This window comes from Panthera onca, chromosome A3, assembly GCF_046562875.1.
Source record: "Panthera onca isolate mPanOnc1 chromosome A3, mPanOnc1 haplotype 2, whole genome shotgun sequence".
In the NCBI taxonomy this organism is placed as follows: Eukaryota; Metazoa; Chordata; class Mammalia; order Carnivora; family Felidae; genus Panthera; species Panthera onca.
This window is the reverse complement of record NC_138341.1, coordinates 113873810-113898007: the sequence shown is the minus strand read 5'-3', so window position 1 is coordinate 113898007 and position 24198 is coordinate 113873810. Positions and strand designations below refer to the sequence as shown.

The 24198-nt window shown below is 38.3% G+C and overlaps 1 protein-coding gene across 3 annotated transcripts in view; it reads right to left on the bottom strand.

Annotated features, from left to right (window-relative positions):
* ASXL1 (ASXL transcriptional regulator 1) overlaps positions 1–24198 on the bottom strand; it is a 76263-nt gene that overhangs the window by 10849 nt on the left and 41216 nt on the right. For all 3 annotated transcript variants that reach the window (XM_060615084.3, XM_060615112.3, XM_060615090.3), the window contains exon 4: positions 66–186. In XM_060615084.3, coding sequence (XP_060471067.1) covers positions 66–186 — 121 coding nt within the window. The remainder of the gene's footprint in view (positions 1–65; positions 187–24198) is intronic.

Here is a 24198-nt window from a genome sequence, read left to right as displayed (position 1 = left end):
GAAGTGAAGGTTAGTCTCTAGCAAGCTGCCTGCAGCTCCTGGCCCATCCTGTGAAGGGTACTTACCATCGTTTTCACCACTCACAGTGCTGGCTTCGTTAGACCCACAGCTCTCCGCGTCGGCTGTGTCCTCTGGCTCCTCTCCCTCCACTGCAGCCGGACTGCGAGACCACTGCAGGGCATCCTTCTGTGACAGCAAGGCACAACTCAGGTGAGCAAAACCCGACAGATGCTACAGGCACAGCAGTCACTCCTAAATGCGCACTGCTTTTGGAGAAGAGAGATTTAGAATACTGATAAGTTCCTATCCCGTTCTAACTGACCTCTTTCTCTGCAAGTTCTTTTCATACGTGCGTCACGAAAGTCAGACACAATTTCATGTTCGCTCACTCATTAAACATTTATGGGGTGCCCCCTATAAGCTACACCATGCTAGTTCCTGGTGGGGGGTGGTGTATAAGGAGGGAGAATCAGGGTCCTGCCCTCAAGGAACTCAAAGGAGTAGGAAAGAAAATGAAATCTACTACAATACAAAGCACAGCAACAGACGTACAGAGAGAGCTGGGGCAGTCCGGAAGAGGGGACACCTAACTCAGTGAGCCGGAGGAAAGACGGCACGGAGGTAAGGCCTGCAGGGAGATGTGTCTCTTAAGCTGAGTTTTAAAAGTTAAACTAGCATTAAGCTAGCAGGTGGATGGTTTGGCAGTAGGAGACAGGAGGGAGAAGATTCCAAATGCAAGGAAAGCACAGATTTCAACAAGCACCTGGAGGACTAGGTGCATAAGGCTTAAGAGTGAGCAGCCAGGTAAATGATGAGACGCTGTGCTGCGGGACCAAGATTCTGACTACCTGTGAGTCTCTGAAGGGCGCTGAGAGGGGCACGATGTGAGCCGCAGGAATTTCATTCTGGCAACGATGGGAAGTCTGCAGGCAGGAAGAGGACTTGGGACTGTGGTGAGGCCCAGGGAAAGTGCTGGCCACCTAAACCATGAGTTCAAGGAAAGCAGGCCAGAGTGCAGGAGAGCTCCACTCCTGATTTATTCTCCTAATGGAGAACAGGCTCTGTGGCAGTCTTAGTTCAACTCCACCGCCAACCCAGGGAACACCAAGGGGCCACCTTCCACCTCACAATTAGGAAGGACTCTGAATGAATACTGGGGGCTGAGGAGAGGAGGAACAGAGATACATCAGGACAAGGAGGTCTTCTTCTTTAAATAAAGTGTGTGAAGAAGAGCAGATAAAATCATGATTCTACCTCTTACAAATACACCAGAAATTTATAAAGGAAAGCTACACAATTCTAACTCATCAATTTCATGGGTCCCTTGGCCCCTTGTATTAAATCTTCATCATTTCCATTAATTTAAGCCAAAATCATGTTGCCTTAAATTAATAAAAAAGAAAATGGCATGTTAGATCTTTATTTCTTTTCCTGCCAGCTCTAAATGCTCCTCAGAATCAAAAGCTAAAGAATATTTTTAGTGTTAATCTTGGAATTATGCTTAATGGCTGCCATGTGCATAGAATGATGAACCAAACCTGCTCTTTGAGTCTCACGAGCAAACGAAGATAATAAATCAAGGAGGTCTGTTACAAGGGCAAAACTGACCCCAGAACTCCAGTTCTAGTAAGTGTGAAGGAATCGTGCCTACATTCTTGGTGAGAGTGAAAATGGTATCAAAGGTTCATGTGCTACCAGTGGGAGAGTAAGCTGTAAACGAAAATCTAAAGTCCTCTTAACCCAACGCTTCCATTTCTAAGACTACACAGGACATGAAAAGCATGAATCCTTAAAAAGAGAAAGTCAATCAATTGAACTACATTAAAATTAAGATCCTTTATTCCACAAAAAACACCATTAATGAAGTAAAAAGGGTAAACTACCTACAGAGTTGGATAAGATACAACCAATAAAGAACATGTATCTAGATTACATAAATCAAGAAGAAAACAGAACCCAGGAAAAGAGTAGGCAAAAGACCATGAATTAAAGCACTGTCCCAAATAGGATATCCAAATGAACAACATTCACACATAAACCTCTTTAACCTCACTAACAATAAGGAAAACACATTATAATGCAAATTAAGGCCACAATGAGATATCAACACACCCATAAGAATGGCTAAAATGAAAGTTAACCATACCAAGAAGTGTTAATGAGGATGAGGAATGGGCACAATGAAAACTGATCCAACCATCTGAGAATAGTTTGGCATTATGGGCACAGTTGAAGGTACAAACATCCCACAACACAGCAATGTCAGTCCTACATGTGATTCTCTAGAGAAATGTGCGCGCGCGCGCGCGCACACACACACACACACACACACACACACACACGCGCCGTGAAGCAGATCCAGTGTTCATAGCAGCAACATTTGTAACCTGGTCTATAAATAACCAAAATGCCCATCATCAGTAGAATCAAAACATGGTAGTATACAATGAAAAATGAATGAACTACCGCCACTACAACAATATGGATGAATTTTAAAAACAAAATGTTGAATGAAAGAAGCCAGTCACAAAAGAGAGCACACTGTAATGACTCTATTTGTAAGAAGTTCCAAAAACAGGCAAAAATAAAACTACACTGTTGGGGATGCAAACACAGGTGGGAAACAATAAGGAAAAACAAAAATAGAACTTCTAAAAAGGACAGTAGCTACTACCTTTGAGGGGAAGAAGGGAGCTGTGAGTGGGAAAGGGTTCTGGGGGCTGCTGGCCACGCTTGATGTCTTGATCTGTGTGGCAGTTACAAGGATGTTTACTTTACAACATTCATCAAGCTGAACATTTATGTTGTAAGCAGTTTACTCTTATATTTCTACAATAAAAAAGTTTTAAAACAAAAAATAATTCCAGTATTTCCATCAAGGAACACTACCATAGTCATTTGAAATAAAGCTGCAGGGTATTTAATGACAAGAAATGATGATACAGCAAGTGAATTAAGCAAATCCATATGGTATGATTCCATCACCTGTTTTTAAAAAAATTGTGTGAATGTGTTTGCATAAACAAAAGACAAGAACAATGATATTAATGATATTCCTTACATATGTTAGTCATCGCTACCTCTAGGTGGCAGAGTTGTAAGGACTTTCTTTTTGACACGAGGTATTTTCTACAATTAATGTATATTGGCTTTTGTGATCAAGAAAATAACATTAAAAAAGAAAAATTATAATGCTAAATGCTTCTCTGGAAAGTAAGTCACTAAAAGCTAATTTCCTTTCCAGAGGCCCTAGAGTCTAGGGGAACCTAGTGTTGATTACAAATCTCATTAATTAAACAAACAGAAATACTGCCCATTTGTTTGCAATTCAAGCTACCATCCCAAGTTTCTAAAGCCATATTTTCTGTAAAATGCAAACAGAACAACTTTTAAGAAAATGAAAGATTAGCAATTCTAATTCTGCCTTTTTAAAAATCCTTAATCTTTCCATTTTATAAACTCTACACGTTTGACACCATAACTTTCCAAACATTAACTGTAGATGTCTGACAAAAATGAAATGGGCTGAGAATTACAGGCATCAGATAATATGCCTTAGGACTCAAGACTGTTTTGTTTTTTTGTTTTTGGGTTTTTTTTTTTTTTCACAAGGATATTTTCTATCAAGAAACTGTGTTTAAAGAAATTAACAGGTAATAAGTGATCCTTCACTGAAACCTGAATACTAAAAATGTTACGAAAGCAGGATGCCTGGATGGCTCAGTCAATTAAGCATCCAACTCTTGATTTTGGCTCAGGTCATGACCTCAGGCTCATTAGATCGAGTCCCATGTCAGGCTCTGTGCTGACAGCAAGGAGCCTGCTTGGGATTCTCTCTCTCCCTCTCTTTCTCTCTGCCTCTCCCGTGTGTGCACGCATATGCTTGCTCTATCAAAATAAATAAGTAAACATTTAAAAACAAAAAATGTTATGAAAGGGGCGCCTGGGTGGCTCAGTTGGTTGAGTGTCCAACTCTTGATTTTGGCTCAGGTCATGATCCTAAGATTGTGGGATCAAGCCCTGCATCAGGCTCCACACTGAGCATGGGACCTACTTAGGATTCTCTCTCTCCCTCTCTCTCTCTCTCTCTCTGTCTTTCTCTCTCTCCCCCCCCCCCTTCCCTCTCTGTCTCTCCTGTCTCTCCTCTCTCTCCTGTCTGTCTCTCTGTCTCTGTCTTTCGCTCTGTCTCTCTGTCTCTCTCAGCACCTGGGTGACTCAGTTGGTTAGGCATCTGACTTCGGCTCAGGTCATAATCTCATAGTTCAAGAGTTCGAGCCCCACGTCGGGCTCTGTGCTGACGGCTCAGAGCCTGGAGCCTGCTTCTGATTCTGTGTTCCCTCTCTCTCTGCCCTCCCCCTGCTCATGCTCATGCTCTGTCTCTCAAAAATAAACATTAAAAAATTAAAAAAAAAAAAAAAAAGATTCTCTCCCTCTCCCCCACTCTCTCTCTAAAAAAAAAAAAAAAAAAGTTATAAAAGACAATATTGGGGTATTTAAATGTGACTGCATAGTACATACAGCAAGGCTGCAATAATGTTACATTTTCTGAATATGATAACTGCATTGCATTTTAATATACGGGAATGTTCTTGGATCAATGTATACACCCTGTGTGTCCTTTCTCTTACTTTTTAAAATGAGGTATAATTTACACAGTAAAACACATATCTTACGTATACTTTCTGATGAGTCTGACAAATGCATATCAAGATACAGAACATGTCCAACATCCCTAAAAGTTCCTTTGTGCCCCTTCCTAGCCAACCCCAACTCTACATTGCCTCTCCCACCCACTGACACAATTATTATTCTTATTTCTATCACCAAAAATTACTTTTGCCTGTTCGTGGTCTTCATGGAAACAGAATCATACAGTACATATTCTTTTGTCCCTGGCTTCTTTTGCTCAGTCTAATGTTGATGAAATTCATCCGTGTGGCCACAGGCATCAGGTCATTATTTGTTATTACAGAGTAGTGGTCATATACAACCATGTGTCTATCTATTCTCTCATCAAAGGACATCAGCATTATTTCCAGATTTTGGCAATTATTAATAAAGCTACCACAAACATTCTTGCACACCCCTTTTTCTGGACAGGTTTTTTATCTCTTGTGAGTAAATATTCAGGAACAGAATTGCCTGGTATGGGATGAATGATTAAAAAGAAAAACAACTTCCAGACATTTCCACAGATTTCCACTCCCAGCAGCACTGTATGGAGTTCCAGACCCTCCACATCCTCACCATTTGGGTCATCAATCTTACTTTAGCCATGCTGGTGGGATGCAGTGGTACCTCACTGTGGTTTAAGTTTTTCATTTTTCTAATGACTAAAGACATTGAACACTTTTTTATATGCTATTGGCCATTCTCATATCTTCCTTTTTGAAGTGTCTGTTCAAGTCTTTTGCTCATTTTTAAATTGAGTTGTCTTTTTGTTATAGCTGTAGGAATTCTTTGTTCCAGATACTTTTAAATACTGATCATGAGCATGTGTTACTTTTACAAATACATTTTAAACACTTTCATTTGGAAATAATTTTGTATATACAAAAAAGCTGAAACAGTAAAAACAGCACAAAGAATACTTGCCTATACTTTTTACCCATATTCACCTCCTAACACAAATAAGGGTTTTTAAAACATGGAATGTATGAGGGCACCTGGATGGCTCAGTTGGTTAAGCATCCAACTCCTGATTTCAGCTCAGGTCATGATCTCACAGTCGTGAGATCAAGCCCCAAGTTAGGCTCTGCTAGAGCCTGCTTAAGATTCTCTCTCTCTCTCTCTCTCTCTCTCTCTCTCTCTGCCCCTCCCCTGCCCACTCTTGCTCTCTTCCAAATAAACAAACAAGTAAACAAACAAAAAAACAATAATAATAAATAAAATAAAAACACGGGAAGTGTATTAGTTTGGCAAGGCAACTAGAAAAGAGGCTAATGGTGAAAATAATAATAAATAAATAAACCTGAATATTTTCCCATAAGCCAGATATTTTATTTTTTTAATTTTTTTTTAAAGACTCTCTACCCCCAACATGGGGCTTAAACTTACAACCTCAAGATCAAGAGTCGCACTCTACCAACTAAGCCAGCCTGGTGCCCCAAGTCAGAGTTTAAAAAAATAAAAGGCACCGTGAATATAACAAGCCCCAAACATGAATAAAATGGAACACTAAAATTTAAACTGATGAGGTTTTGGGGCGCCTGGCTGGCTCAGTCAGAAGAACAATGCAACTCTTGATCTCAAGTCGTGAGTTTGAGCACCACATTGGGTGTAGAGATTGCTTTAAAAAAAAAAAAAAAAAAGATGATGAAGTTTTTTGGTTTTTTTAAAAATTTTTTAATGTTTATTTTTAAGAGACAGAGACAGAGCACCAGTGGGGGAGGAGCAGAGAGAGAGGGAGACACAGAATCTGAAGCTGGGTCCAGGCTCCGGGCTGTCAGCACAGAGCCCGACGTAGGGCTCGAACTCGTGAAGCACAATTTCATGACCTGAGCTAAAGTCAGACACTTAACCTACTGAGCCACCCAGGCACCCCAAAACTGATGAAGTTTTAACTGCCCAAGATTAGGTTCTCAACCGGAAAAAAAAGATAAGCAAATCTCAGGTATGCCTTTGCTTTGTGGAAACGATAAACATATCCTGAGCAAGAAAGGAGTATGGTTTCTTAGGAAAGGCTCATCTGACAGTTGCTTAATATAAATTATTAAAAACTAAGAGCATGCCGACCACTCAGCAGTGTACTAACTACAATTCCTAATAATACTTTAAAAAAGAGAGAGAGGGTAGAAGAGACAAAGTGTTCTAATTTCTGGACAGTATAATTATCTATACTGAGAAACCAAGAAATTCAGACCAGTAAGAAATTCAGCGAGGTTGTTAAGATTCAAGATCATATTAAAAACTCCAGTGATTCCAACATTAGCAGTAATATCACCAATTAGAAAATGGAATTTATAGGGGTGCCTGGGTGGCTTAGTCAGTTAAGCGTCTGACTCTTGGTTTCAGCTCAGGTCATGATCTTATGGTTGTGGGATCGAGCCCCACATCAGGCTCTGCACTGTCAGCACAGAGCCTGCTTGGGATTCTCTCTCTCTGCCCCTCCCCCACTCTCTCTCTTTCTCTCAAAAATAAACTTAAAATTTTTATATGAAAAAAATGTAATTTATAAGAACAAAGAATATAAGTTAATCAGGGGCAAATTTCACAAAAGAATTTTGTGAAATACAATCATCTAATGAAGAAAACAAAACTTTATGGAGAAAGGTTTAAAAATGGATGGGGCTCCTGGCTGGCTCAGTCAGTTGAGCATTGGATTTTGGCTCAGATCATCATCTCCCAGTTCATAGTTCGAGTCCCATCCTGTGTCAGGCTCAGTGCTGTCAGCGTGGAGCCTGCTTCAGATCCTCTGTCCCTCTCTCTCTGCCCCTCCCCCAATTCATGCTCTCTCTCTCAAAAATAAACTTTAAAAAAATGGAGAGCCACACCATCTTCTGTATTAAGAAAACTCAACATTGTAAAGATGTCAATTCTCCCCAAACTGATTTGTAGATTCAATAAAATTCCAATAAAACATAATTTTTCTTGACTCTACAGTCAGCCCGCTTCAAATCCTCTGTCCTCCTCCTCTCTGCCCCTCTCCCGCTTGCGCGATCTTAAAAATAAACATTAAAAAAAAAAAGTCTTACTAAATTTAACCAACAGTTCTGAAAACATGAATGAATTTAATGAGAATTTGTAAACACCACATAAAAACTATTTATGTGTACAGAAAGTTTATAGATCCAAAGGTAAAATTCAACTTTAGACAATGGAGGCTATGGTCTGTTAACGATGTTTTAATTTTGTTATATGAATCCTAAAGAAGAATTAAAGTTAGCAAAGTAAACTCCATGTATGCTTGAAAAAAGGCTTCATCATTTTTTAAAATACTTAATGTAAAAAAAGTTCTATTGAATTTGAAATCCATTTGCATTATCACAAGCAATTTCACTATTATAGCTGTCAAAGAAAGAAAAGAGCTGTTATTTTAAAAATGAACACTCTTGGAACACAGTTTAAAGAGAAAAAAAAAAAACTGAGTTCTTCTTAAGGACAAAAAAAAAAAAGTTTCCATCAACGAGAAATAAATTCTCATCTATCATTTGCCACCCACCACTGCAAAGTTTCCAGTTGATTATGACTTGACCACAGGCCCATGATCCCTCCCCTGAAACCCTTAGATCTAGATAGGTTTTAGAATTCAAGATTTCTTGAATTTTGGGTGGTAATATAGTGCATATAGTTTTAATGTATCATATATTAACACACATTAATATTTTTCGAAATAACATGTATGCTCATACCAACTAAAATAAATAGCTTTGTCAGTCGGGATCAGAGTTTGGCTACCAAAGGAGTTTAAGACTGGTCAAGTTTACTGCCAAATGAGTTAGGAAAAAAATTTTCCAGTTCTCAAAATATTTTAGATTTCAGAATTGTTAATAATACAGACAGTAAAGAAAGCATGTTTCTCAGTACAGTTTTTTTAAAAGACTTGGAAGTTTTATAATTCTACTTCTCACCATAGTTATAAAATAAAATGTAAAGCAAATTAAATAAAATGTTTTCCTCAAAGCCTCAGAGAAAGCCTCCAAATCACCTCCATTTTACCCATTAAAATGTCAAGGTAAGTAGTCCTCTAGAAAAATTCTCATGCATTTGCATATGGAGACTACAAAAGTAAAAAGGTTATTACTGCAGTGGTATTTGTAATAGTAAAAAACATAAACATCCATAATAAGGGACTGGATAAGTAACATTAGGTATATTGGTATGATACACTATTCAACAGTTGAAAGAAATAAAAAATACACCTATATAAACAGACTACACATTTTTAATGGATCCACATGAATGCGAAGGACATACATTAGTAACAATGGTTGCTACTGGGAAGGAACAAGGGTCATAGGTCCTGGGTGGCAGGTGGAGGGATAGGGGTCCGTTCTGGCATGGAGGCATGGAAGTCAAGGTCATTTCCCATCTTCTCTGCACAAAGACCTGAGCTTCCATTTAAACATGGCAAAAATGGACACAATTCTTTGCATCCTCCTGAAGCCCCATTAGAATGACTATAAGGGAAAAAAATAAAGGTATAAATGGACAAAGGGAAAGGGGGAGGAAAAAGGCAGCAGATGAGAGATGTCAACAGAATTCTGGAAGATGGATAGCAGGAAGAGAGGCAGTAATGGACTCAGCAGGGAAAAGAAAGCTGAAGTCCGAAGCTGCAGAGGGAAAATCCAAAAAGCCGCCAATTAGTACTGCAAAACCCCCAAGAGGACAGTGATTAAAAGTACCAGGAACCACTCCACACAGAGGCAAGCCATAGGAACTAAGACTTGAGAACTAGCTGGAAGTCTGAACCAGAAGTTGGACACCTCAGGTCCCCTCTCTGTCCCCAGTCAGGCAATACTCTTCTCCGGCTTCAGAAGAAAACAGATTTATATTCTAGTTGGATTCAACCATGGAGGGTCCAGAATAGAAGACTCCAGCTCAAGGAGTCAGGGAGGAAATGAGGTGCCACGCCCTAAACAGGAGCAGTAAGTCAAAGACCACATACAAAACAGTGATACCATCAGCTCCCTTCCCCAACCTGGCTCCCAAAGCTCTCCGAACAGTGGCGGCCCCACAATCTCAGCCCTGCCCTGCTCTCAGCTAGCGGGCAAGAGAGGAGAAGATTTCTCTTCCTGGAAAAAGTGACTAGCCTAAGAGAAAACACCTTCAAGTAGATAACTGTGGATCTCAAAAAAGCATCTGGGTCCCCACTCTCCATCCCAGCCAACAAATAGTGTCCACAAGCACAGAATCTGCCAGTCCTCTCACCACGTATGACCTGTCAAGGGCCACCAGAGATCTGAGCACAACTGTCAGATGAAACATAACCACCAAAAACAAAAGGACTTGAAAGGAAGCAGAGATAATGAAGATTTTACAGTAAATGTTCTCAAAGAGCCCCAAAACAAAAAGTACAGAATGCTATTTTTTTTTTAATTTTTTAAAATGTTTAAAAAAAAAAAAAAAAAAAAAGGGGGCGCCTGGGTGGCGCAGTCGGTTAAGCGTCCGACTTCAGCCAGGTCACGATCTCGCGGTCCGTGAGTTCGAGCCCCGCGTCAGGCTCTGGGCTGATGGCTCGGAGCCTGGAGCCTGTTTCCGATTCTGTGTCTCCCTCTCTCTCTGCCCCTCCCCCGTTCATGCTCTGTCTCTCTCTGTCCCAAAAATAAATAAAAAAAAAAAACAAAAAAAAAAACAAAAAAACGCTGAAAAAAAAAAAATGTTTATTCATATTTGAGAGAGAGAGAGAGAGACAGAGACAGAGACAGAGACAGAGACACGGAGACAGAATCTGAAGCAGGCTCCAGGCTCTGAGCTGTCAGCACAGAGCTCGACTCGGGGCTTGAACCCACAAGCCATGAGATCATGACCTGAGCCGAAGTCGGACACTCAACCGACTGAGCCACCCAGGCGCCCCAGAATGCTATTTTAAAAAAAATAATAAAGGAACATCAGAGAATGTGAGTAATCTGCTAGAAATATAAAATGATACAAAACAAAACAAACCCCCCAGCAACAACAAACAGGTTATTTCCCAAAGAACTGACTCAGAAGAAAAAGAAAATCATCAAGAAAGTCCCACATCAAATAGAAGTTCCAAGAGAAAATAGAAAAGACAGTTTTCCCAAAATGAAAAGACCTGAGTTTCCAGGTTTAATAAGGCAAAATGCCCTTACACAATGAAGATCCTAAAATCTTCCATTCAGAGAGAACACATCACATACAAAGGAATCAGAATGGTATCATGCTTCTTCAAGAGCCGTTTTGAAGAATGTAATATTTTCTAAAATTCTTTTTAAGTAATCTTCATCTCTACACTCAACATGGGGCTCAAACCTATGACCCCCAAGATCAAGAGTCACATGCCCTTCTGACTGAGCCAGCCAGGCACCCCTCTTCTAAAATTCTGAAGTCAAACCAATAATCCAGTATGGAATACAGAATAAAGATATGTAAGGCTTCAAATACTTTTACCTCCTATGCACCTATTCTCAGGAAGTAACTGGAGAATCTATATTACACAAATAAATAATAAAAAAACAAACCAAACTAAACCATAACAAAAATGATACCTGCTCAAGATCTAGGAAAGAGAATATATCACAGAATACAGGTGAAAAGAATTTCCAAGGTGATGATGAAGGGAAACCCCAGGTAAACAGCTATGTGTATGTCAAACAGGGTAACCAACTTACCCCCATATGCCTGGGACTTTCCCAGTTTCAGCACTAAAAGTCCTGTGCCCCAGGAAATTTCTCAGGACAGTTGCCCGCCCCCCCCCAAACATACCAGGAATAGGAGAAAGAAGAGTTCCAGGACTAACCTTCAGAAGAAGACTGAAGGGGCACCTGGGTGGAAGTCGATTAAGCATCCAACTCTTGATTTCGGCTCAGGTCATGATCTCACAACTTTGGGATTGAGCCCTGAGTCGGGACCTGCAGAGTCTGCTTGGGATTCTCTTTCTCCCTCTCTGCCCCTCCCTCTCTTTCTTTCTCTCTCTCTCTCTCAAAATAAATAAATAAACTTAAAAAAAAAAAAAAAGAAGGAAGACTGAAACTGATGTGTTTGACCACCTCAAGAAGAACTTCATAGCTGTTAAAAAGCATTAGCTTCATCTTTTCTATTTGTAATCCATTTTGGTTTTTATCCCTCATCTTTATTATGTATTTATTTGTAAGTATATGAAACACAGCATGGCTATAAAAGTCAAAACTATTTAAAAGGTTACACTCAGAGAATTAACACTACCCTCATTCCCTTCTCTTCCCACCCCACCAACTTCCCACTCCATTCTTACCCACCCCGTTAGGGAATCAATCCCATTAGTTTCTGGTTTATTTCTCTTGTGTTTCTTTTCTGAACAAATGATAATATACACATCTATTTTATTCCCCTTTTATCATCAGACAAATTGTATGCCACAGACAATATTTTTTTTCACTTAACCATATATCCTGGAAATCACTCAATCACTACATAGATAACCTTCATTCTCTTCGCAGCTGCATAAAACTTCATCATACACATGTACCAAAATTTATGCAAACATTCCCCCATGTACTGGCATTTAGGTGGCTTTTAATATTTCACAAAGAAATATTACTGTCTTGAATAACCTCATGACTCTGTACTTTTGTATTATTAAAGGTGCCTCTTCAGGGTAAATTCCTGAAGTAGAAATGCTGAGTCAAAGGTTAAATGTAAATGAAATTTTGTTAACAGTACCAAATTCCCCTGGAAAAAGTTTAGTGGATTTGTGTTCATAACAGCAATGTCTGAGTGCCTGTTTTCCCACAGCTTTGAAAAGAGAAATTATTGTGATACATATTTGCAGAAAACTTTAAAGTATTTCAAATGACTAACAGAACCACACTGAAGAAGGGCAGGGGTGGATCTAACCCAAGTAACTTTTGAACACACTATTTCAACTATGTACACTTGGGCTAAAGAACTAAATAAATGATAAACAAAGAGTAAGCTCTCCTTTTAATAGATTTGCTTTTCACAGTGGAATGGAATGGCAATTCTGAAACCATTAGATGTATTCTGACTTAAGCAAATGAGCTGATAATAAAGTAGATCATGGGAGCCAGGATTCTCACTGTTGGAGCAACTAGTTATAAATACGGAAAGGTGTGAAGCTGGAATGAACCTGCAGTAAAAGACTGGAATCAGAGGTACCAGTATAAATCAACATATGTAAAAACAGACAAATACAGAAAAAGACACAGATGTGTACATGTATAGCTCCTGAGGATCCTGAGCTCCCTGGGAAAATGACTGATACCAAAGCTGGGGCTGGAAAATACAAGCTAAGCCCAGACACATGGCTGGGCCAGAAAACAAAGAAGTGAAAAAGAGTTCAGAATGAGGGGGACCTGTTAGAAGGACACAAAAGCCACGCTGAAGGGAGTCCTGCTGGCCACTTCTATACAATTTCTGCATTAAAGTTAATGACAGTAGGGGCACCTGGGTGACTCAGTTGGTTAAGCATCCGACTTTGGCCCAGGTCATGATTTCACAGTTTGTGAGTTCAAGCCCCGCATCAGGCTCTAGGCTGACAGCTCAGAGCCTGGAGGCTGCTTCACGTTGTGTGTCTCCCTCTCTCCCTCTGCCCCTCCCCCACTCATACTCTCCCAAAAATAAACATTTAAAAAAAATTTTTAAACAAAGTTAATAACAGTAACAGATAACTCAATAATAAAATAACAATCCATAAATTCATAATGAATAAACAAATGAGGGAGAAAAGAAGGCTCTTTCTTACTGTAGAATGCCAATAAATGTCAAATGAATTTTAAAAATCACCACTTGAGGGGTGCCTGGGTGGCTCCGTCAGATAAGCATCCGACTCAGTTTTGGTTCAGGTCATGATCTCAGGGTTCGTTAGGACTGAACCCCACGTCAGGCTCTGCAATGACAGCGAGGCGCCTGCTTGGGATTCTCATTCTCTCTCTCTCTCTCTCTCTCTCTCTCTCTGCTCCTCCCCAGCTCACATGCATATGCTCTCTCTCAAAATAAACAAACATTGTTTTAAAATCACCACTTGACAACCATCAGACTAGTAACTTTCAGGTAAGACCCATTCATCAAGGGATGCTAAAACTAATGGATGAAAGTTTGATGAGACTATATACACTCAAGGTATCTCTTTACAAGGTACTTATTATTTACAGTGAAGAAAATGGCAGACCCCACCTCAACCAAGTGACTGAAGTTATCATTAGGAGAAATCAAATAGAAATCATTTGTATCCTAATACAATGCACTGAGAATCCCATCACTTCTGAAATATTCCTGTCAAAAGCTTACTACTTAAATCTAATAATGAAAAAACATTAGACAAACACAGACTTGGGGAGCTTTCTAGAAAGTGAATGACCTGTATTCTTAAAAAATACTAAGGTCACAAAAGACAAAATTTGTGGAAACTTTTCCAGATTAAAGGAAATGAAAGAGACTTGACAAACAAATGCACCATCTGATCCAGGATTAGATGTATCCTGAACCAGAATTTCATAATTAGCATTAATAAAACAACAGGAAAAATTTGAATTAAGTATGCAAATGAGCCAGCAAGCAATACTGTATCAACATTAATACTCTAACTCTGATCATTGCAATGTGGTTATGAAAGAGAATTTTCCTTGTTTAGTAAGGAACATTATGTCTGCAACTTACTCTGATACAGGAAAAAAAATATGTAGAGAATGACAGAGAAAATATGATAATGTGATAAAGTATGTAAAATTAAGGTCTTTAAAGAATCAACTGAATATATTAAAGAAAAAACTGAAAAAAATTTCAAAATCATCTCCACTTGCAATAGCACCAAAATTAAAAAAACACTTTAAAAATTTCAAAACACAGGCAAAACCCCAATGGAAACTATAAAACACTGCTAGGAGAAAAAAAAAAAAAAGACTACTTAAATCAATGGATATACCATATTCATGGACTGGAAAAAAATCAACATCAAAATGTTAATTTTCCACAAACTGATCTACAAATTCAACACAACCACAATCAAAACCCAACAGGCATTGTTTTGGCAAAAACCGACAAGTTGATTTTAAAGTTTATATGAAAACTTAAAGGACCAGGAACAGTCAAAACAATCTTGAAAAAGAAGAAGTTAGAAGACTCATACTACTAACATTACCTGATTTCTTGACTTATTAAAAATCATGAGAGTATGACACTGGTATAAAGATAATAGATCAATGGAACAGAATAGAATACCAAAACATATCTACGTATATAAGGGTCAACTGATATTTGACAAAAGCACCAAGACTATTCAATGGGGAAAAAAGAAAGTCATTTCAATAAATAAGACTGAAACAACTAAATAAACAAAAACACAAGTCTGAACTACTACCTCAAATTACACCACAAAATTTGGAATGGGGGCCTGGTGGCTCAGTCAGTAGGGTGTCTGTCTGACTCTTGACATCAGTTCAGGTCATGATCTCACGGTCATGAGATTGAGCCCTGCATAGGACTCCGTGCTGAGTGTGGAGCCTCCTTGGGATTCTCTCTCTCTGCCCCCTCCCCTACTCATGCTTTCTCTCTCTCAAAATAAATAAGCAAGCTTTAAGGTTTTTTTGTTTTGGGTTTTTTTTTTTTTTTTTGAAGAGAGAGAGAGCACGTGTGCAGGGAAGGGGCAGAGAGAGAGAATCCCAGGCAGGCTCCATGGTATCAGCATGGAGCAGGATGCAAGGCTCCAACCGTGAGATCATGACCTGGGCCGAAATCAAGAGTCAGATGCCTACTTAACCGACTGAGCCAACCAGGTACCCCTAAATAAAAAAAAACTTGAAAAACAAAATTAATTTAGATCACAGACCTAAATACAGGAACCAAAAATATAGTTTCTAGAAAGAAATATAGTATTTGTGTTATTGGATAGATTTCTAAAAACATTAACTATATGTTTCTTAATGTGATAAAATGACTTTCTCAAAATTGAAAACCTCTAATCACACTTTAATAAAAATGAAAAGGCAGCCAAAAGACTGGCAAAAAATATTTGCAACACATATATCTGACAAAGGACTTACATCCAAAGTGTATTTAAAAAAAAACAAAAAACTCTACAGATGAAAAATAAAAAGACAAACTATTTTTTTAAAAGGAAAAGCTGCCACTTTCCTCCCCAAACTAATCTTTCCTTACCTGGGGGCAGGGGGAGGATGGGGGCGGGGGGGGGGGGGAGAAGAGCCCTGGAGGCCAAGAGTAGGGTACCATGCCTGAGTAGGGCACAGAAGGTCTCCATGCACAAGGATGGCATGGTGTCAGAGTCAAAGCTCAAGAAGGGTGAAATGCCCAAAGAAGCTATGACAAGACAAGGGGCAAGATGCCAAAGCTCAGCTGGGGTGAGGAGGGCATTTACATGAGAGGGCACTGGAGTAGGCAATCAGAGCATGAAGCAAATGAAGCAATCATCCCTGGGAGACCAATGCAATATACGGTGTTGGGAGTCCATGAGGGGTAGAGAGGACATCTTTGTCAGAGAAAGGCAGCAATAGTGATGGGAGAGGAGATAAAATTATATAAGGGGATGGAGGGTTAAACAAGTAAAAATATATTAAGTAACAGGAAAAATAGGAGCTAGACTTCTTACTGTTGGTGAAGGCAGTTACAAATATGGAAAGAGAAAAATGAGAATGAATCCTCTGGACTTGTATTAGAATTTGTGGTATTGGTGTAAATTCATGGTTTTTAACATGTTCAGATGAAGCTAGACATATAGATGTAAGTGCATATATGTATATGTATGTAAATATGCCCAGATTTTCCTTAGCCTCTTCCTACTGAGAAGAACTGGTATCAGCAATACCCCAATAGCAGCAAGCACACTAGAACCTAAATCTTGGTTTCTCGATACCATTGTATATACTAAAAGAACCAGGGCTCCATGGAGAAATGGCTAATAGTAAGGGTGAGGGCAAGGAAAGTACACAGTAAACCTACATCATCTTTCTGGCAACAGCACCCCAAGACTGATGGGAATTTGTCAAAGGGACATAGAAGCCAGATTGACAAAATCCCCACCAGCTAAATTAGGAACAATTTGAACACTTAAATAGTTTATAGATTACAACCCACTGAACAAAACAGAAAACTGTGATTTCATACAGATATAAATAAATAAACTGAAATTTAGAAGGAGAATGGGATAATAGAGTTTCAAAGCTTCTCCCCAGGAGAAAAAGAGTTTTACAGTGATTAAGCCTAGCAAATGCTACTTTAACTAAGTGATATAAATGGACATTAGTAATAGGACAAATTGAAACAATGAGCCTTTTGACAGGATGCACTAAGAATATAGCATCACTTCTCTGATATATCTGATGAAAACACGTATCTGAATCTAATCATGAGAAAACCTAAGAAAACCCAAGAAAATCCAAACTGAACAACATTCTATAAAATAACTGGTCTGTAAGCTTCAAAGGGGTCAAGGTCATGAAAGTCAAAGAAAGATTAAAAAAAAAACAAACAAACTGTTCTATACTGAAGGAGACCAAAGACTTATGACAACCCCAGGTGGCATGTAATTCTGAACTAGAACCTTTAGGCATAAAGGATATTACAGGGACAATTAGCAAAACTTTAATGGAATCTGATGATAAAAATTGCTCAATGTAATTTTCTGAAATTGATGGATGCGTTTTGGACATGGAGCTGACAGACATCCCTTTTTTTTTTCGGAGTCTAGTTGACAACGTTACATTAGTTTCAGATGTATAAAACAGTGATTCCACAAGTTTATACATTATGCTATATTCACAAGTGTACCTACCATCTGTCACCATACATCACTAACTACTACAGTATCACAATGTTCCTTATGCTGTGCTTTTAATTCCTATGACTGATTCATTCCCTAACTGGCAAGAAGCCTAGATCTCCCACTCCCCCCCCACCCACCCATTTTGCTCCCCACTCTACTGCCCTCTGGCAAGCATCACTTTGTTCTATTTTTATAGGTTCGATTTTGCTTTTGTTTATTCATGTTTTTTGGGTGTTTTTCGATGAGATGAAGTTATATGGTATTTCTTTCTCACTCTGACTTATTTAGCATAATACCATCTAAGTCCATCCATGATGTCTCAAATGGCATGATCTCATCCTTTTTTATGGCTGCATAATATTCTATTGTATATGTATATACATGTGTATGTCTTCCTTATCCACTTGTCTATTGACAGGACACTTAGTTTGCTTCCATATCTTAGCTATTGTAAATAATGCTGCAATGAACATATGAACATAAGGTTGCGTTATTTTTTTCGAATTAGTGTTTTTGTTTTCTTTGGGTAAATACCCTATTATTGTAGATAATTAAGTAGAATTATTGAATCATATAGTATTTCTAATTTTTTAAGGAACCTCCATACGTTTTCCACAGTGGCTGTGCCAGCGGACATTCCCGTCAACAGTGTAGGAGAGTTCCTTTTTCTCCACATCTTCATCAACACTTATTTCTTGTCTTTTTTATTTTAGCCATTCTGACAGGTGTAAAGTGGTATATCACTGTGGTTTTGATTTGCATTTCTCTAATGATGAGTGATGTTAAGCATCTCTTCATGTATCTGTCTGCCACCTGTATGTCTCCTTGGGAAAAATGTCTATTCAGGTTCTCTGTCCATGTTTTAATCAGATTGGTTTTCTTGGTATTGAGCTCTTCTTCATATATTCTGGATATTAACCCCCTTAATAGATATATCATTTGCAAATATTTTCTCCCATTCAGTAGGCTGGCTTTTTGTTTCCTTCACTGTGCAAAAGCTTTTTATTCTGATGTAATACCAATAGTTTAGTTTTGTTTTTGTTTCCTTTGCCATATGAGACATTTTTAGGACTTTTACGGTTTCAGGTCTCACAACTTAGGTCTTTAATGTATTTTGAGTTTATTTTTGAGTATAGTGTGAAAAAGTGGTCCAGTTTCACTCTGTTACATGAAGCTGTCTAGTTTTACCAGCACCATTTATTGAAGAGACTCTTTTTCCTATTGTATATTCTTGCCTTTGTCATAGATTAATTGACCATATAATCATGGGTTTATTTCTGGGCTATTCTGTTCCACTGATCTGTGTATCTGTTTCTGTGCCAGGGCCATACTGTTTTGATTACTACAGCTCTACAGTATAGACCTTGAAATCTAGAACTGTGGTACCTCCAGCTTACTTTTCTTTCTCGAGATTGCTTTGGCTATTCAGGATCTTTTCTGGTTCCATACAAATTTTAGTATTATTTATTTCAGTTTTATGAAAAATGCTATTGGTAATTTGATAGTGATTGCACTGAACCTGTAGACTGCTTTGAGTAGTATGGACATTTTAACAATATTAATTCTCCCAGTGCAACAGATATCTTTTTTTTTTTTTTTTTTAATTTTTTTTTTTAACGTTTATTTATTTTTGGGACAGAGAGAGACAGAGCATGAATGGGGGAGGGGCAGAGAGAGAGAGGGAGACACAGAATCGGAAGCAGGCTCCAGGCTCTGAGCCATCAGCCCAGAGCCTGACGCGGGGCTCGAACTCACGGACCGCGAGATCGTGACCTGAGCTGAAGTCGGACGCTTAACCGACGGAGCCACCCAGGCGCCCCAACAGATATCTTTAACTGAAGTATTAACAGTAAGGAATTAAGACATGAGGCTCTAAAGCAGTTCAGGAAAAAAGAAGTTCTTTGTTCTGTACTTAAAAACTTTTCTGAAAGCTTATCAATGTTACAAAATAAAAAGAAATTCTTTTTTAAATGGGCAAAATACTTAATTAGACGTTCAAATAGGAAGATGATAAAAAAGGCCAATAAACACATTAAAATGTATTCATCATCATTTATCATCAGAAAATTGTAAATTAAAACAATGAGACATAAAGAAAAACATACAATCATATCCATTAATGCAGAAAAATTGTTGAGAAAATTTGACACATATTCATGACAAAAACTTTCAACAAACTATGAACAGAAGGGAACATCCTCAACTTGATAAACAGCAAAATACCCACAAAATATCTACAGCTAACATCCTACTAATGGTGAAAAACTGAATGCTTTCCCTCAAAGACTGGGAAGAAGGCAAGGATATCCATTTACAGCACTGCTGTTCAACACAGAGCCTGAAATCCTAGCCAGTGAAATCAGTCAAGAGAAGAAAATGACAGATCAGAAGGAATGTATAACACTGGCCCTATTCACAGATGACAAGATGGCCTATATAGAAAATCCCAAGGAATTTAGAGGAAAAATTCCTAGAACTAGTAACTAAGTTTATCAAATTCAACAGGCTAGAGGTCAACACACAAAAATCATTACTGTCTATATGTTAGCAATCCGTAATTAGAAATCAAAATTAAAAGCACTATACCATCTATAATAACTCCCCCCCCAAAATTAAATACTGAGGTACAGATCTAACAACACATACAGAATCTGTACGCTAAAAACTACAAAATGCTGGGGGTGCCTGGATGGCTCAGTCAACTAGTTGAGCATCCAACTCCTGATTTCAGCTCGGGTCATGATGTGATGGTTGTGAGATCGAGCCCTGAGACGGGCTCTGTGCTGGGTGTGGAGCCTGCTTAAGATTCTCTCTCTCCCCCTCTGCCCCTCCCCCGCTTGCACAAGCACATTCGCATGCACTTTCTCTCTAAAAAAAAACTAACAAAAACAAAACAGAAACAAACACAACAAAATGTTGATTAAAATATCAAAGATGATCTAAGAAAATAAAAAGACATACCATATCCATAGATTGGAAGACTCAACACAGTCAAAATAACAATTCTCCCCAAACTGATCTACTGGTTTAATGTATTATTTACTATTAAAATCTTAGCAAAAAAAAAATTTTTGTAGATCTAGTTAAGATGATTCTACACAGAGAGGCAAATAAATTAGAATAGCTATTAATAATTTTGAAAAATAATAAAGTTGAAGGAATCATACCACCTAATTTTACATCCTATCATGACTATGTAACACTAATCAAAATAGTATGGTACTGACAGAGGAACAAACATAGGGGTAAATGGAATAGAGTCCAAAAGCAGAACCTTTTACAAAATACGGCCAACGGGTTTTTGAAGACCTGTAAAAGCAATTTAACAGAGAAAAGATAGTCTTCACAATTAAATGGTAATTCAAAAACCGGCCATTCCAATGCAAAAAATGAACCTTGATGTAATTTTATACCTAATTCAAAAACTAACACAAAAGGAATAACAAACCTATTTGTAAAACATAAAACTTTTAGGGGCATTGACTGGCTCAGTCAGTGGACCATGTGACTCTTGATCTCAGGGCCATGAGTTCAAGCTCCATGTTGGATATAGAGATTACTTAAAAATAAACTCTTTAAAAAAAATAAAATAAAACTTTTAAAATATAAGAGAAATTCGTATCATCTAGAGTTAGACAAAGAGTTCTTAGACATGATACACACAAACACAAAAAATATATAAAATAAAAATTTTAAATCAATAAAATGGATCTCATCAAGATTAAAAATTTTGCTCTGTAAAAGACATGCGTAAGAAAATAAAAAGATAAGCTACAGGCTTGAGAAAATATCTGCAAGTCACATATCCAACAATTTGTATCTCAACAACTCTATACATTCAATAATAAGAAAACAACCCAATTAGGAGCAATTCAGTAATTCAATTCAATAATTGAATTCAATTCAATAATAAGAAATAATAAGAAAACAATTCAATAATAAGAAAACAACCCAATTAGGAGCGCCTGGGTGGCTCAGTTATGTGTCCAACTTCAGCTCAGGTCATGATCTCACAGCTTGTGGATAGAGCCCCGCGTCAGTCTCTATGCTGACAGCTCAGAGCCTGGAGCCTGCTTCAGATTCTGTGTCCCCTCTCTCTCTCTGCCCCTGCCCTCTGTCTCCTCAAAATGAATAAACATTAAAAAAAAAAATTTAAGAAAACAACCCAATTAGAAAATGGGCAAAAGATTTAAAAATAAATTACACCAAAAGATATTGAAATGGAATGTAAGTACATGAAAAGACACTGAACACCATTAGCCATTAGGAAAACACAAATTAAGTCTTTGAAATTACTGTGCATCTATTAGAAGAGAGAAAAGGGAAAACAATAACAATACTAAGTGCTGTTGAGAAAGCACAACAACTCACAACACTGCTAGTGGGAATGAAAAATGGTACTCCCACTTTGGAAAAAAAGTGTAGCAGTTTTTCAGAGTTAAACATACACATATCCTGTAACCCAGCAATTCCACTCATAGCTATTTATTTTCATACTACAACCTGTAAGAAAATTTTCACAGTGGCTTTATTTGTAATAGCCCCAAACTAGTAACAACTAAATGTTCCTCACTGGAAGAATGGATAAACAACCTGGTATTCATAAAACGGAATACCAGTTCAACAATAAAAGAACAGTGTTGATAAACACAACAACTTGGATAGATCCCAAGTACCATGATGAGTGAAAAACACCAATCTCTAAAGGGAATATATTATATGATTCTATTCCATTCTGGAAAGGATAAAATTGTAATAAGGCTATCCTAGATACGATCTAGCAGATTAATTTTATATTGTTGTGTAACAAATTACCACAAATTTAGTGATTTAAAACAACACACATTTATTATTATCTCAAGTTTCTAGGGGTGAGGAGCCTAAGCACGGTTTATGGGTCTTCTGCTCAAGGGCTCACAAGTTTCAAATCAAAGTGTCAACTGAACTGCTTTCTTTTCTAGAGCTCAGGGTCCTTTTCCAAGCTCACATGGTTATTGGAAGAAAACAATTTCTTGTGGTTGTAAGACTAAGGTCAATTCTTTCCAGGTGATCAGCGGGGCCTGTGCTCAGCTCCTAAGGATCTCCCAGTTCTTGTGATGTGGCCCTCTCACAATATGGCAGCTAGCTTCTTCAAAGTCAGGAGGAATTGCTCAATTCTTCCATCTCAGACCTTCAGGTCTTCTGTTAAAGGGCTTGCCTGATTGGGTCAAGCCTACTCAAGATATAGCCATCTGACGAGGGACTTTAATTACACCTGTAAAATCTCCTCACCTTTGCCATACCTCTCCAACTGTGAGATCATGACCTGAGCCAAAATCAAGAGTCGGTTAGGACGCACTTAAACGACTGAGCCACCCAGGCGCCCCTCACCTTTGCCATATCCTATTGTGAGAAGCAAACTGCCGTTCTCACCCCTATGACAGAAAAAATGATAACAGATATAGGTTATCAGGGATAATCTTAGAATTCTGCCTAACGCATCCAGCCTCCAGCCATCTCTCCAGCTGACCACATACAGAAGAGCCCAGGCCAGATAATTGCAGATAATCTAAACCAGGCCAGACCAAAAATACAGCCTATCCCAACAATTCTCACAAGGAATTGTGAATTAAGTATACAATTGTTTTTAAGACACTAAATTTTGGGACAGTCCGTTACACAGTAAAAGCTAACAGATACAACACACATGAAATACTTAGCCATACGAAATAATCAAGCGGGACTCAATGATCAGGCAGAAATGTCTCTATCGATGGGGACAGTAACGCCAAAAGGAAACGTACATATTTTTAACATAAAAATAAAACAAATTAAGCTTCACTCATTTAGTATATGGATTGACACTGCTGCCCTTTTTCAATTCCTATGTAAGTCTTATGTCATATTCAGTATCCTGAAATTCGGGGTGCCTGGGTGGCTCAGTCAGTTAAGCGTCCGACTTCCGCTCAGGTCGTGATCTCGCGGTTTGTGAGTTCAAGCCCCACGTCGGGCTCTGTGCTGACAGCTTAGAGCCAGGAGCCTACTTTGGATTCTGTGTCTCCCTCTCTCTGCCCCTGCCTTACTCACGCTCTCTCTCTCTCTTTCAAAAATAAATAAACATTAAAAAAAAAATTCAGTATTCTGAAATTCACATACTTATTCTCAACATGTTTCATATGCCTCATTAGACAGATTTTACACTAATAATGTGAATACCAAAAACAACAACGACAATAATGATAATAATAATAATGTGAGTACAGGGACACCAAGAAAACAGTAGGGCTGACGTTTTTACACCGAATATATAAACTTTTCATCAGGTATGTTACAAGGTAAAATCAATGATGAGCATTATCATACCTGAAAAGAAGTTACCTGAAGTTTTCAAAGGCTGGAATATAATATATCCTCTATCATTAATAAATTCACTTTCACGTTAACTATTTTTAAAATATACTAGAATTAAAATTTTTTTTCATACTTATTTATTAGAGAGAAAGAGTGAGACAGAGCCCAAGCAGGGGAGAAGCAGAGAGAGAGAAGAGGAGAGAGAGGATCCCAAACAGGTTCCGCACTATCAGAGCAGAGGCCAATGCGGGGCTTGAATCCACCAACTGTGAGGTCATGGCCTGAACTGAAATTAAGAGCGAGATGCTTAACCAACTTAGCCACCCAGGCTCAGGCCCCAATATACTATAATTTTTAAATACTCTTAAATTTGTTTTAGACTGTATTTCACAATGGGCATATTATGAAAGAATACATGCTAACTTCTATCCAGTTACAATGGTATAAACAAGTACACACACACTTAGGAT